Below are 16862 nucleotides of genomic sequence, written 5' to 3'. Positions count from 1 at the left end.
GCAGGCATACCAGGTACTTTATTCTTAGTAAACTCATTTTGATACGAACTGGGAAAAGAGAGTGTGTGGAAGCAGTTCTGTTCTGGGCTAGACTAAGTTGGCTGTCAGTTCAAAATAAATTGCACTGCACTAACAATGAGAAACACAGAGAGTCAACAAGGACATTCTCAGTTCAGAGGAAATGCCACAAATTTGGACAAGAGAAGAGAACTGTATACGACACTGATAATTCTTAACTCAATAGGGAGAATTAAATAAAAATTTCACCTTGTGAAATCTGGTAGTGGCCTACGACAAGAGATGGCAATCTAGCTAATATTCACTTCCAATATGAGAGAGAATGAGTCAAGATTCAAGTACAGTAATACCTCCCTGAATGTCCGCCTTGTCTAGCGTCCATTCCGGCAAATGTCCGCGGCAAACCCGGAAGTACGTGAACGGGTTACTTCTGGGTTTGCCACTCCTCACGCTTGCGCAAACGCGGAGCTTTGCCATGCATCCTTTTCGGCTAGTGGCCTGGGCTCCAGAACAGATCCCGGGCACAAAACAAGGTACTACTGTAAAGATGGACTATATAATTGCAGATTCACATTGCCCAAGTAAGGGGCAAAACTAGGCTTTATTTCACATGGGACAAAAACCCAATTTGGTACCCCCATGAATATTTGTGTGTGTGTGTGTGTGTGCGCGCGCACACACACACACACACATACACACGCACACACAGGTTGGGAGCATCAATGGCCCTCCTCTGGCGGCTTCACCCGGGGTAAAAAACCCAGCTAGACACCCCATAGCTACGACTCTGCCCAAGGAACCAGTTTCTCACAATGTAGTCTCTGAAAATCCTTGTTGTGACCTTACCCTACATATGTAGGAATCTCTCTATCCCTGTCACATACTAGCAACCCCATAATTAGGACTAGGAAGGATTAAATCAGTTTTGCGTGAAACTAGGTCAGAGAGGCTAGACATCTGCATGACCACAATCGCAGAGTGAATTGTGGTGTCTGATTTCCAGTACAGCATCTGTTGTATACTTCACTTCTGAGAATCTTAGCTTTGTTTAAGAACAATATCAGCAAGTAATAAGCCCTTCTGGCTTTATAAAATGAATATGAGAAAGACAGTTCCACTTTTACATTAAAAATGCACAAATTAAAACTTGTCAGATGTCCAATAAATGCTAACTATACTTATGAAGATTTAAATATTTCTATATGCTTAAGACTTTCTGTCCACCAGATTAGGCTGTTTTGAATGTTACACAAAAGTTCAAGAAAAGTCTTGACAACCCCAATACTGGAATAGATGAAGTTCACCATTGCTCCCCCTCTCCTGTTAAATCAGAAATACTAACTTGGAGATCCACAGAAAACACGTTTGCCATAGAAATATAAAAGAAGTTAAATATTATGATCCTGCATATTATATATATTATATATATTGGCATTGTTACTGTATGTCTAGATACCATGGTAAACCCCATTATCAAACAAAATAATGGAATAAACCATATTTAAAAAACAAGCAAACAAACAATCGTGATTTTACACTTACATTTTGTTAGCATTAAAAGGACATGGGAATATTGTATGTGAGTACAAGCTTCTGTTTGGAAGTCAGCATGTTTGCATGGTTATGGTAAGTTACAGTTTGAGATAAATCAGGCAATCAAGGCAAAGCTTCCATTTAAAAAAATATATTTAAAAAATTCCTTCCAGTAGCACCTTAGAGACCAACTAAGTTTGTTCTTGATATGAGCTTTCGTGTGCATGCACACTTCTTCAGATACACCGAAACAGAAGTCACCAGACCCTTATATATAGTGAGAGAGTGGGGAGGGGTATTACTCAGAAGGGTGGTGGGAATGGGTGATTGGCTGATAGGTGTGGAAAACCTGTTGACGACTGTTAACTTCCATTTTCAGTCACTGTATGACATCAAGGAAACTACAAAGTACAAACCAGGATGAGAGACAGTAAAATACTACTCTGGAATTAATTTTGTTTCGGGCAACATGCTATTGAACTCTAAACAAATCCACCTTTCATGAAGAAAAAAGAGGAAACAAGCATTTTATTTTACACAAAAAAGTGGAAGATGACAGGGCATAATGTTTTGGCTACTTCAGTTTCTGCTTCATCACCCTGAACCAGAAACCTGTATCGTTTAAATGAAAACCATCATCACTGGGCAAATTTGACCACTGCAGCGACCTGACCTCCCCTCGGGAGCATCTTAAATCAAAACTAGTTGGAATCCATCTGCAACCTCATAATAATGTAGCTAGGAACAAGGAAGGAGACTGGGGATAATAAAAGGCTGCAGAGAAAACTACGCACTCCACAGTGACACTTGAGTTATTGTCCCAAAAGCACTTTAAAGAAAATTAGGCTAAGTTGGAGCCTACCTAGTGAAGACTAACAAAATTGGGTCCGATTTGGCCCCATCTTGCTGACAGGCAAGCCAACTGTCTCAGCTTATGTCAGAGATGGGCAACCTGCGGTCCTTCAGATGTTGCTGGACTACAACTCCCATAATCCCTGACCTTTGGTCCTGCTCCCTGAGGCTCATGGTAATTTGACAACCTCTGAAGGGCCGCATCTTCCTCCATCTCTGGCTGAAGGGAATATTCATGGACATTCTTGCAATAGCTTTTTGATCTACTTGTGTTGTGGTTCAGATATGATGATGCAATGATGTAAGTTCTGTATTGTGTAGGGGGGCAGGAGTGTGATGTGTGAAAAATTGCAGAGAATGACTCCTGGATATCTCCTGAACCCAGCTCCTTGATAGCCAGGGAATCTGTTTTGAATTGACGTCTAGTTTTGTTTTAGCTTAGCTTATGAAAATAACTGCCACAGCTTTGTCCAATGTAATAAAGAGGGAAGTGTCTTTTTCATTTGAAAAAAACCAAGTAGGCACATAAGATACATGGGGCAGGAAGGTGTACATTGGCAAAGTCTTCTGAATTCCTAATCTGAAAACTGGTAGAAAATAAGGCAACATTTCCTTCAAGTGAACAGGCCCCTTGCCTAACCAACAAATCCAGAAAGCCTTCTTGTCAAAAGAGGAACATCACTTGACCAGTATATTTATTCTATACTAGTAACAGGAACAGAACCAGAATGAGAACAGAGCAGTATACAAACAAAACTCAAAGTGGGAAGTAGTATTACATGCTGACAACTGTAGGCTTACTGAAAATGTGCTAGGCCCAGAGAGGAACTTACAACCCTTTTGCTACTCCCTGGTCCTATCATCATCATCAGTTAAATTTCTATACAACCCATCATCCAAGGATCACATGGTAGCTTACAATATAAAACCACAAATAAAATACATATCATCATAATAAACTGAGTTTAAAAGGCCATAGATAGTCAAAGGCCTGAGAGAAGAGGAATGTTTTTGCCTGGCACCTAAAGATACATAATGAAGGCGCCAGACGAGCCTCCCTGGAGGGAGCATTCCACAACAGGGAGCCACCACAGAAAAGGCCGTGCTCGTGCTGCCACCCTCCGGACCTCTCTCAGAGGAGGCATACGAAGAAGGGCCTCAGGTGATGTTGCAGGGTCTGAGGCAGTTCATTTGGGAAGAGGCAGTGCATCTTGGCAGCGAAACCAAAAACAAACCCTGGGCACAGATTGTGGTTAGGAAGAGAGTTCAACCACAATCCTGGGTTTGGATAACACACTGGGCCAAACCTGCTACACCACACTGAACTAAAGGGGCCAGGGAGGAGGAAAGTGGGCACATTCTTCCTCCTGGAGCCAGTAGTATGGCTTGGCATTACATGTAAATATGGCCATCCAGTATCTTCAACAAAACAAAAGCCTTCTAGATAAAGTTCCACGGGTGATTTAGATAATTTAGTTTTCATTTAAAAATAGAAGGTTTTTAAACCCTTACCGAGAAAAAAAGAAGAGTATATAGAGCAGTGTATCCTGCTCACTCAAAAGCCAGAAGACAGTTAAAATGAAATCAGGCATGCACACGCATACACAAGCAGACCCATTAGCTGCTTCAAAAACTCAGCTTCAAATTTTACCCCTTGGTTTTCAAAGGTTCATTTGGTTCAGAACACACCTGATGAGAGCAGAGTGTCACAGCTGGTTTTGAAGGGCTCACAAATGAGGGGTGTATTGCAGCATTTTATTTTTATTTAACAAAATCTGTATACTGCTTAACTGTAGATAAAACCTCCAAGTGGTTTATAAAAGTGGTTCTTCCTATTTACACAACTAAAAACTTGCAAGAATGGCCTGGTTTTCACAAAAACACTAAGCCACTAAACCATACTGTGGCTTAGCATTATATGCAAACCTGGCACAGCAACTTAACTAAAGTTTGATTATTGCCAACAAACCATTTTCTGGAGCCACCGTTTGCTGTTTTACAAGGCAAGTTAACACAGCATTCTTCCTTAACTATTGTTAGTTGCCTACCCCAGTGTTTTTCAACCTTTTTTGGGCAAAGGCACACTTGTTTCATGAAAAAAATCACGAGGCACACCACCATTAGAAAATGTTAAAAAAATTAACTCTGTGCCTATATATATATATATATATATATATATATATATATATATATATATATATACTGTATATATATTAAGACTGTTACAAATCTGAATCTTTATTGTTCTGAAATGCTAGAAACTTAAGACGAAACCCTCCAATTTTCAGTCTCAGAAGAGGTGTGGTTCAATGCCCATTTCACATGTAACAAGGCTTCCTTTAAAAATAAAAGGAAAAAAAATGACTAAAGTTCATAAGGATGTGAACGCAACCCTTGGTTTTGACTCAGTTTTTGCAACATCACAAGATCCAGCACCTTCTTCAAAGCTGCTCTTGCTATGATGCTTGGCGAACCTTTTGCCACTCCACAAATTCATCAAGAAGAACAGGCCATGCCCCATCTTCATCATAGTTGCTAAGATCTGCATGGACAGTTCTGCTGAATTCTAACACATTGTACCACTGATCTTTGTTAATTACTCTGTATTTTGACTGCTCCAAGTATTGGTAAAATACTGAAAACAGAGGCCACGTTCTTCCAAGCAGAAGAGCTAACATAGATTTTGCAGTGTCAATATCCAGACTTCTCTGGTCTTTATCCCTTGCAAAATCGAAGGCATATCTGTAGATATTCTTAAATGTTGAAATATCATTCAGTTGCGAGCGCAAAAAATCAAATTTACTCTGCAGCTTTTCTGTGCAGTCACATTGTAATGAGGTCATCCCCTTTAACCATTCTTCCTTTGTAAAAAAAATCCCATGCTTTCAGCCTCCAGTTTCCAGGCTAAAACTAGCATAATAATATTTTCAGGTTCAATGCCAATGTCCTCACAGAATTTCTCCATTCCTTCTGGCCCTACCACTTCATCATCACCTGCATATTCATAAAACCAAGCCAGGGGCAGGCACTTCTTGCTTGAAAAATGCTCCTCACCGCTTATCACTTTACTAGAAGCTTGAGACCTGCAGTAGCTGCTGATTTTGCACTTCTTGAGGCCCGTCTCGTCCCCCGCCTGCCCCGAGGATTTGCGCTTCTTCTTCACGGGCATCTCCCTCTGTTCGCCCCGGACGGGGGCGCGGAGACGGAGGGCCGCGGGGCCCCTCGGGAGGAGGGAGGGAGCCGCCGCCTCTTCCTTCCCTCGCGGCTGAGGAGGAGGAGGAGGCGGAGAAGCTGCCGGTGCCGTCGCGGCTCTTGCCTTCCTTCCCCTCAGCTCGCCACCGCCGCCGCGCCTGGTAGATTCAGGCGTGGGAAGGGATACTGTGGTGGGGAGCGAAAGAAAGAGCTTTCCTGAGGGAGAAGCGGCGGCGGTGGCGGTGGCAACGCCGGTCCTCTGTGCCTATATTGACTATATATAAAATAATTTTTCCCACGGCACACCAGGCAACATCTCGCGGCACACTAGTGTGCCGCGGAACAGTGGTTGAAAAACACTGCTCTAGGCATTTCACGGTCTTTTATGCCAGTGTTTTTCAACCTTTTTTGGGCAAAGGCACACTTGTTTCATGAAAAAAATCACGAGGCACACCACCATTAGAAAATATTTTAAAAAATAACTCTGTGCCTATATATATATATATATATATATATATATATATATATATATATATATATATATATAAAGACTGTTACAAATCTGAATCTTTATTGTTCTGAAATGCTAGAAACTTAAGACGAAACCCTCCAATTTTCAGTCTCAGATGAGGTGTGGTTCAATGCCCATTTCACATGTAACAAGGCTTCCTTTAAAAATAAAAGGGGAAAAAATGACTAAAGTTCATAAGGATGTGAACGCAACCCTTGGTTTTGACTCAGTTTTTGCAACATCACAAGATCCAGCACCTTCTTCAAAGCTGCTCTTGCTATGATGCTTGGCGAACCTTTTGCCACTCCACAAATTCATCAAGAAGAACAGGCCATGCCCCATCTTCATCATAGTTGCTAAGATCTGCATGGACAGTTCTGCTGAATTCTAACACATTGTACCACTGATCTTTGTTAATTACTCTGTATTTTGACTGCTCCAAGTATTGGTAAAATATTGAAAACAGAGGCCACGTTCTTCCAAGCAGAAGAGCTAACATAGATTTTGCAGTGTCAATATCCAGACTTCTCTGGTCTTTATCCCTTGCAAAATCAAAGGCATATCTGTAGATATTCTTAAATGTTGAAATATCATTCAGTTGCGAGCGCAAAAAATCAAATTTACTCTGCAGCTTTTCTGTGCAGTCACATTGTAATGAGGTCATCCCCTTTAACCATTCTTCCTTTGTAAAAAATCCCATGCTTTCAGCCTCCAGTTTCCAGGCTAAAACTAGCATAATAATATTTTCAGGTTCAACGCCAATGTCCTCACAGAATTTCTCCATTCCTTCTGGCCCTACCACTTCATCCTCACCTGCATATTCATAAAACCAAGCCAGGCACTTCTTGCTTGAAAAATGCTCCTCACCGCTTATCACTTTACTAGAAGCTTGAGACCTGCAGTAGCTGCTGATTTTGCACTTCTTGAGGCCCGTCTCGTCCCCCGCCTGCCCCGAGGATTTGCGCTTCTTCTTCACGGGCATCTCCCTCGGTTCGCCCCGGACGGGGGCGCGGAGGCGGAGGGCCGCGGGGCCCCTCGGGAGGGGGGAGGGAGCCGCCGCCTCTTCCTTCCCTCGCAGCTGAGGAGGAGGAGGAGGCGGAGGAGGAGGCGGAGAAGCTGCCGGTGCCGTCGCGGCTCTTGCCTTCCTTCCTCTCAGCTCGCCGCCGCCGCCGCCGCGCCTGGTAGATTCAGGCGTGGGAAGGGGGATACTGTGGTGGGGAGCGAAATAAAGAGCTTTCCTGAGGGAGAAGCGGCGGCGGTGGCGGCGGTGGCAACGCTGGTCCTCTGTGCCTATATTGACTACATATAAAGTAATTTTTCCCACGGCACACCAGGCAACATCTCGCGGCACACTAGTGTGCCGCGGAACAGTGGTTGAAAAACACTGGCCTACCCAAGCCATAACGGCATCTGGCAAGAGCACATATAAAGCAAATGAACTTTGGAGGGAAAAGTCATTGTTTGACCATCTGTGGTACAACTCATTGTTAACTTGTGGTTTGTTAAACTATGGCTTGGACAAGCCATGGTTTTGCATTATATACAGTAAGTACAGGCCTTCTCAATAGATGGTCTACTCTACATCTTGTTTCCAGATCATTCTAATAACCTCCATTTGCTCTCTTCACCCAGAAGCCTGTTAAGTGGCAATACAAAAAAGAAAGTAGTAAGTTTAATGGCTATGATTAGGCATTCAGTAGGTTTATGTTAGTATTCTTATTTCATCCTTATTTATGAAATTTATATACCACTCTTCGTCACAAGATCTCAGGGTGGTTCACAGAATAAAATAGAAGATGATGAGCTTAATTGAGAAAGGAAAGCCACTTGTGCAATTTCAAATACAAGTAACTGCAGCCTTCGCCACATAACATGCCACCAGTATTCACCAAAGTGCCACAGGGGTTAAAAATGCACAGTAAATCACTTCCTTCAGTCGGATGCTAAAGGAGAAAAGCATACAAACACACTTCATACATGGAGATGCTTGAGACTTCAGGGATTAATTACTATTTTTATCTCTCTTTGCTTGCCAAGAATTTTCTATCAATAGCCTAGACTGGCTTCTTTTGCACTGGATATAGGGTAAAGAAAGATCAGTTAGGATGCACTATTACTGGCTTTGCTGTCCCACAGGGACAACATACTGGTTGTAAACACTGCTTGGGAACCATCAGCATCCTACAAGCAGTTAAAAAAGTACTGTACTTTGAAAACTGTTACTGAGAATCAAGCAGCACATCCCCTTTCACTATGAGAAGCACAGCCTTCCATTTCTGCCATGGCTTCAGCTACAGTTTGCATAATTTAAGCTGCTCACAATATTGTTCGTACTGCGCTCTCTCTCTCTCTCTCTCTCTCTCTATATATATATATATTAAACTGCAGTTGATCAAAAATGGAAGCTTTGAGGAAACCAAGAGGAGAGGGGATGGGGGAGCATGCAAGCCCAAAGCTCAGTGCTGCTTTTCCCCTTCACAATAAACCATGGTCTACCATGAAGTCCAAACACAGACTTCAGTGTCCTGATTATTCTTACTTCCAACAATTTCTTCAGCTGGGTAATAGCAACTACCTGAGAAAGCACTGAAGGTAACAGACGTGTCCATCAGATACAAAGTTTTCACTGAAGTCAGCAAGGGTCTAATGTCCTCACTAGGCAAAACTTTGTAAAATCTGATTTAATTGAAATACTTACCAGTAGCTAATGGTTCCTGGAGGAACACAGCAGCAATAAAGAAAGAAAGGAAAACCTTATCAATGACAAAAAAGTCAGAATGTAATACATACATATGTGATGGAAATTTCCATTAGATAAATGCGAAGGTCAGGTTCTGATGCAACTTTTTGCTTTAGGCCTAGTGCAGAAATAGTGCTAGCTCCTACAGATTTGGGTTTGTGGGTTAGAAATCATGCTCAGGAACATGCACTTCCTTCCCTTGTCCAATTAAACCATAGTTTAATCTATGCACCGATGCTAATAATGGTTAACAGCATCTAGACTCGCTTCCTAACAAAAATGTAAAACTACTGTTTAGTGGGTTTGCAAATTATGGTTTAGAAGGGAATGTGCTGAATTTTGACTATGACTATTCATAAAATATATCAAGGCAGCTTACAACATAAAATACAAAAAATAATAATCAATGAACATATTAAAAACATCAATGAAAAAGCAACAGATACCATTGGTTAAAAAGAAAAAAATCATATTCTGAAAACCTGTAGAAAAAGGATCTGTGTCACTACAGGATTGGTTCCTAATGAAGGCCAATTAAACTTCAAGGTCATGGAGAACCCCCAGAAGATCTCTGTGACTGAGGTGGAGTTGTTCAGGGCTTTGTGAATTCACAAAGGAGCCTTGGAATTTGTCTGATAGCAAACTGGCAACCAGTGCAGTTCTCTCAGCAGTAGAGTAACATGTTGTATGTAATTTGCTCCCATGAGGAGCCTGGCTAATGCATACTGTACTAGTTGCAGTCTATGGACCAGATACAAGGGAAATCCCACAAAAAGTGTGTTACAGTAATCCAGCCTCTCCTGACTCAGATGAAATGGATAAGTAGAGTTGGGTATCATCAGCATACTGCTGATACCTGGCTCCAGAGCTCCTCATGACTGCTCCCAATGACTTCATACAGATGTTGAATAGCATTGGGGACAAAATAGTGCCCTGTGACACCTCACAGCGCAAACATCAAGGGGTCAAAGAGCAGTATCCCAATGTTACACTTTGTTCATGACCCTTCAGCCAGCAATGGAACCAACGCAGCACCATGAAACCAATATCCATCCCACAGAGTCAGTCCAAAAGGATATCGTTTTCAACCACGGTATCAAAGACAGTTGAGCAGAAGGAACAGGATTGCACTCCCACTGTCCTTCTCTCTATAAAGGTCATCCACCAGAGTGACCAAAACAGATTTGATTCCAAACCCAGGTCTGAACCCAGACTGGCATGGATCCAGACAGGCAGTCTCATCCAGGTATGTCTGCAGTTGTTCTGCCACAACTCTTTCAATCCCTTCCTCAGGGATTGCAACTGGGTGATAGTTGTTACAATCCATTGGTTCCAGGGTTGGCTTTTTCAATAGTTGCCAAGCTGGTGCCAAATGTATTGCTCTGCTTTCTTTTGGACATTAGCAGACCTCCATATACACTGTCAAGGCTTGCGGCCCAAAGGGGCAACACAGCAAAAATAATGTGAGACACATCAGTTACAGGTTATGGGTCTCTGCAGTCACAGCAGCCACTGTGATTCTCCAGAGTTTTGACTTCCCACCTCACCCTGGAGGAACGATTCATAGTCTCTCAAGACAGATGCCAACAACAACTATAGGGTAGGTTCAACAAGAACTTTAATTAACTTTAGTTTTAAAGCTGAATCAAAACACAATATTTCATAGCTGATCACATAGGTGAGACAGGTGACAATGCATTTCTTTCCTGCTCCTTCTTGGCAATTATTTGTAAATCAAACCATTATTCTTTAATTACCCAAATGTCCATATTGGTATCTAAAATAGATATGTTATCTACTTTAATGTGAGGTATCTAAAAGCCAGTCTAACCATAAAGCCACAGCTGTCATGCAAAGGGGGGGGAGAGAATAGTTCTCAAACAAAAAATAGATGGTTCATCAGCATGCTGCCTAGAAACAAGAACAGCAGAAACAGTGCATCAGGGCAATGCTGATGTCTCTAAAGAAAGAACCTTGAGGAAGAAAAGGGAGGGGGGAGATGGGGTCACCCGAGAAAAAGCCATCGACGCAAGGTAGGATGCGCACCCATCCATTTGCACTGCACAGTCAACAGAGTGCCAACTTGCACTCTCTATCTGGTGAGTAAAGGCAGAACAGCTGTATCATGCATTACCAGGGTGGCATGGAAGCTTCTCCCCCACTGTCTGGTCCCACACCAAATGGCTCCTCTTACAGATAATCAGATCTCACATTACTCGAGCCTATTAGGAAACAGCTCCCTAACTAATGAACAAATCAGCCTAACAGTGCTTTTCCACCAGTTTCCTCCCATTCCACCCAGAAAGCAGCCCCTTCGCAGTAATTTTTTTCTTTTCTTTTTTTGGCCCCTGCTTAAATCGAAGACAGGTATAAGTTTCACGTGTTTTATTTCTTTTCAGTTACTATTGATTTTAATCATCTTTTGAATAACTATTGATCATTTTAATGTTTTATTTTATATTTTGTGTAAACCACATTAATGTTCTCTTACAACCAAGCACTACATTTTTTTTTAAAGTAAGTTGTAACAAACAACTGTAAAACTGACAGTTAATAATCAAGCATCTCCACTGACAGCAGTTGTTTTTGTACCAAGTTTGATCGCTAAAGGGAAAGAGGAAACGGGACTGTCAGAGCCCGCAGCAAGTTTTAGCTAACACAACAAAGAAAAAACATAAGCTAGTGAAAGTTGGTAAAAGTATTTATTTACCAGAGGGGCTGCCCTATTTTACCAGAGGGGCTGCAGGAAACAAAATATTTGTGTGATGAAATTGACCCTAGTCCATGAATGCTTGCACCAGGGAAAAAATGCTTAGTTTTAAGGTACCACAAAACTCTGTTGAAAGTTATTCAGAAATAAAAGAGAACCAAGGTCACTTGAAAATGTATTTAGCGTTTTACCTTTATTTCTTAAGAAATGTTATCCCACTTCACTTCATTACTACATGCAGTAGAACAGTCTGGCTGCACAGGGCTGGCCTAAAACATTTGGTTGCCTGAGGCAAAGAACAAGAAGCTGCCCCTTCCATTCCATGGACAGAAGCTGACTGGGCTGGCAGCTGAATCTTGATTCAACACTGGCAATGGGACAGCATCCTTCAGTGCACCCAAGGGAAGCAGGCTAGCTTAGAGAGTGCATGACAAGCTCGTGGCACACATAGTTCTGATCTTTAACAGAAGCGAATAGCCAAGGAGTTCAGGTGATTGGCCTTGTATTTTTGTGCACACTGGTGATTGCCTCACTATGACTAATGGCAAGGCTGGCCCTTAGGCTAGCACGTTTCATATTATATCAGCAAAGGTATGAAGCAGCTTCAAAATGCAGCACTTGACCTCTTTACATTCACTATTTCGTTACGTGCGTTGGTGCAGAATATGTAAAGCACAACAAAGAGTAAAGGATTTTTGAATGAAGCAGGGGCAAAATGCAAATACGGCCTCCTTCATCTTGTGGTTGTCGCTGGGCTAAAGGCAAATGCTAAGCAGGAAAAAAGCATCAGGTACCCGATGCAAATGCAATCTTCAATAACAATAGTTTGAGACCAAATTTATTCGGGGGGGGGGGGGGTAGCAGACGTGTACTATATAAGGGTCAATTTATTTTCTCATACAAGTGGTTAAGGAGTGTCAACACAACTACTTTAAAAATGTTGAAGAACTGGCTCCTGTGGGAAATCAGACTTTTAATCCATTTCGGGTCAAAAGTAGAAATAGATAACATAAATTATTTTGTGGTATTTTAACCTGCTCAACTCCTCAACCATTTGTGGACGTTTCCCCCCTTAATTTACAATGTGACCGTTTCTTATTTGCTTATTTAACTAATTTATGAATCTGATTTCATAACTCAAAGAAGCATGAGAAAAAAATTAACAGACAAAAGTTTAACACTGCTTTTGCAATATTATAACTGTCCTTATACAGTTTCTGCATTTTTGGAATATAGATGGCCCATAGGATGACCTTTGATGTTTGGTAGGATTTTTTTTTTTTTTACACTGTGGTCATTGCAAATTCTATTGGACTTCTTTATATAGCTACATCCCTGTATTGAAAGGAGTTAACTCTTCATTAAAAAGTATGTATACTGTACATTAAACTGATTTTAGCATCAAATGCATCTGACTGGGTTTTCAAGAGGTCTATCTTACCAACACCTCATTAATAATGTGCTTTCCCCAAGCACAGAAGAATCAGCCATGAGCAAAAGTAACATCAGTCGTTATCCCAATCAGCTGAAAAGTATACTAGGAAATAACTTGGTTCAGAACCCATTAAATGCATTTCAGAATACTTTTTAGTGCTTGGAAGCTCACTACAGGGCAGGCAAACCACTTTCAAGGGACTAGAAATTCATCAAGACCTCTGAGGAAAGCACCCAGAGTCTGGCTTTCACCAAAGGTCGATTTTGAACAATACATTTTTTACCTTGTTGACACACAAACTTACTGCAGCTTGTTATGAAGGACAAGCACATGTAATCCTCAGTGATAAAACCGTATGCTTAGCATCCAAGGGGTTTCAGAATCAATCCTTAACATTACCAACGAAAAAGATCTTAAATAGAAGTCAGAGGAAACCTCTGCCAGAGATCCTGTATATGAAACTATTCTGTTCAAAATACTCATGAGTGACAACTGCGACATTCCAGCTCCTACTTGCAAATGTTTTGAAGAAAAAAAGCTACAAATCACATAACAGTCCCATCCAAAACAGACCCTTATATTCCTGCATATTGTTCCCTGGTACCTGATTGCAAAAAGCAGTGAACATATTTCACTGAAAGTGAAAAGAAATCTGTGTTGGTGAAGCATATAGTATAGCAATTGCTCAAGGTGCAGTGACAAGACATTTTCTTGGCTTTGATTTCAGTGCCAAGTAGGCTATATATATTGACACAGATTCTCTCTCTCTCTCTCTCTCTCTCTCTCTCTCTCTCTCTCTCTGTGTGTGTGTGTGTGTGTGTGTGTTCTGCATATATATTCCAATATTTTCCTATTAAAGTGTAAGACAACTGGAAAATCTCCATGTCACAACTTTTTAGGAAGGAGAAGGGACATTATGTGGGGCAGCTCTCCATCTCTTAAAGTATTCCACTTGATTTTGTTGAATGTTCTGTCTGCCTGGCAAAGTGACCAGTTTAACTAATTCAAGCAACTGGAACCTCGAATTAGCAAGATTTTGTGCTTTCAGGAGCTAGCAATCTGACCGTGAAATAACCAGAGTCCTTTGGAGTTTTTTCAATGGGAAATTATCTCTGTTCTGTGAACCGCCCTAAGACCTCAGGGTATAGGGCGGTGTATTAATTCTAACAGCCCCAACAACAACAACCACACTGCCAACCCCCCACCTTGCTAGATCACCTGCTTCCAAGCGGCTAAAAGCATCTTGCAGCCAATCAGAAATTTTGGTTTCCAAATGTTTTGGAAGTCAAATAGACTTCCGGAATGGATTCTGTTTGACTTCCAAGGTACGACTTGGTCATGAAGTCTCAAAACCACCTCTCATCACATACAATGAAACAATCAGCTTCTGGAACACACATCCCATGCCAGTCTCCATCAGTGCCTGCAGCTACAGACCTTCTGCTCAATAACTAGCATACATATTTCAATCAACCACAAGTATCTGAAATGCAGGAACAGAGCACCTGTTTTATCTAGTCATTCCCTACAGTAACTATTTATATACATAAGTGGAACCTGCACAGCAGTATTATTGGAAAAGCACCAAAGCAAATACGTACTGAGGCCAGTACTGTAGTATAAAAATCTGATGTACTCCTTGCAAAACTAAGTTAAAGACTTACAGGTTAAGGATGTGCTTTATTGACTGCTTTCTACCTTCTGTTTATGCTCTACGGATCAGTAAACCCCACTGGACTTTGAACGCATGAACTTCAGTGGTGAGAGAGAGAGAGGAGAGAGAAACAGTGAGTCAGCACTTGTCCCTTGAGTTGTGTCAGGGTTCACTTTTTCTTTCAGTGCTGCATTTTGCATGAGAAATATTTTGTGCTGCAAAATTTTTGCCTAAAAGAAATCTTAGTCAAATGTAATTTCAGTGGTATAAAGCTATTTGTTACTCCCTTGTCAACATGCAGAGGCATGAAATGAAAAGGGCAGGGCACTTGTAGGATTAGAAGAGGGCTTCTGCAGAAAAAAGATTTGGAAACAATGTCCCTCAATCTAAAAAATGACAGGCCAGAACGTTGCATATGTGCAATTTCTCCATACCATTCGGGTATATATGTTTTAACAACAAGATGATTCCCCCCCCCCCAGAGTACACTATAAGAAAATGTATTCAGTACAAGACCTACAGAAATGAACAAACTGATGAAGAGCAAAACTGTTAAGAGGCATCTATATAAATGCAGTATAATATGGTAATTTTATATTTTTAAATTATGTCTGCATTTCTCCCTGTAAGGTTTTGTATAGGTAAGATTGAGAGTGCTTTAAATAGGCAGGGATTGCACAGGGACAAACCTCACTGTTCTGAATCATGCCAAGTCAGCCTTCTGAAGCAGTAATTTTAATTAGGGAAGATTTTACTCATGAAGCTTGGAAAACAGAACATGAATGGAGATCACCTCCAGGTTTTTAAAGTGTGTAGAATAAGAAATTCAGCAAGGTTACACAACCTCCGCCATAAACATAAGCAAACCAAAGTTACCAGTATTTTATTTTTATTTCATAAAACAACGATTCAGTTTTATTGTAGTCTCTGTAGGTGTAAACATAAGGAACTTCCACGTAGTCAACTATTCTGCATTGCTATTCGGTTTTATGCCAAAAAAAGTGGTGACTTTTTTTAGATTGCATCTGACCATCTGCGCCAATTGCCATGCTTTCAAATGCATTTAGGATGCTTTCGAGGACAATCCCAATAGTTTCGATAAGATGTAAACAGCAGTCCAGCACCATTGTTTCATGGCTGGGATTCTATGCCATCCAGACATACAGTCCCTGCATGTGATATCACTCTATTTGACAGCTTTCATTCTTCCTGCCACGACAGACAGAAATATATGTTAATAGCTTGCATGTACCACTTCCAATGCTTCAATTTCCTTACTTTCCAAGTTGCACAAATTAAACTTTCAGTTTTCTTTAGATTTGGCTCTATGGACTTAAGTATCCTGGAAAATGACAGTGCATCCTTCTACTGCTGACTGGAACTGGACTCACGATGTTTCACGGCATTCTCTTGAAATAAGGCAGTTCTGTTATACACCTCCCTTTGTTTCGATGTGATGAGAACACAGCACCAGGTGCACAATTCAAAAGAAAAGGCTAATGATATCGGTAATCAGAACTTTTAATAATCTAGCTGGTATTGTGGTTGCCATGAAATAGATAGCACAGAAGCCCTAACACAAATCTTGGGTGTTCAGTATCTTGAGTGACACAACCAAAGCAAATGGTAGAGGAAGGAAATGCTTTGTGGCACTGGAGGGAAGGGTGGATTGAAGGCTGCAAAGAAATCGTGTCTGCTCTTGTTCACAGTAGGAAAAATATTTAACTCTCCACCAATATGAAACATCCTAAAGGAAGAAATTTATTCTCCTTTTCATTTTAGTCATTAGCAGAAGCAATTACTTCAATACTTCTGTGGTACTGCCCTTCAGCAGATGTTAATAAGTAGTTCTTCTCTTAATGCTGACAAACCCTTGTATCAGAGCACACATCTTAATTCTTTACTCTCTTGCATATGTCACATTCTTATTTTGTTGTGTTTGGTTTTTGTTTTTTAAAGTTTTTTTTATAATGGATCATTTTACACATTATCCAGGCATAAAGGGAACTAATCAGAAACCACATTGACAATGTCACAGAGCCAAATCCTTATTATCATTTCATTTTTTTACTCATTTCCCATAAGGCATTCAGCAGCAATTTGCAGGGCAGTATAACATATTCAAAACAAATTAAACTAGAAGTAGCACATACATAAAATCAATTCAAATCCAAGAGAGATGCCAACTGGGGTGTTTTTTAAGCTTTCTTGAAAGAG

The 16862-nt window shown here is 41.0% G+C and overlaps 2 protein-coding genes and 1 pseudogene across 3 annotated transcripts in view; all 3 read right to left on the bottom strand.

Annotated features, from left to right (window-relative positions):
- ZNRF2 (zinc and ring finger 2) overlaps positions 1-16862 on the bottom strand; it is a 53247-nt gene that overhangs the window by 23108 nt on the left and 13277 nt on the right. The gene's annotated exons all lie outside the window — the stretch shown is intronic.
- LOC117055403 lies at positions 4652-5712 on the bottom strand (annotated as a pseudogene).
- On the bottom strand, positions 6226-7088 carry LOC117055404 (DCN1-like protein 5). Its single transcript, XM_033164892.1, has one exon. The coding sequence runs from the start codon at positions 7086-7088 to the stop codon at positions 6384-6386; it is 705 nt and encodes a 234-aa protein (XP_033020783.1). The 3' UTR covers positions 6226-6383.

The sequence above is a fragment of the Lacerta agilis genome, chromosome 12, assembly GCF_009819535.1.
Source record: "Lacerta agilis isolate rLacAgi1 chromosome 12, rLacAgi1.pri, whole genome shotgun sequence".
NCBI classification, from domain to species: Eukaryota; Metazoa; Chordata; class Lepidosauria; order Squamata; family Lacertidae; genus Lacerta; species Lacerta agilis.
This window is presented reverse-complemented; position numbering and strand designations above follow the sequence as displayed.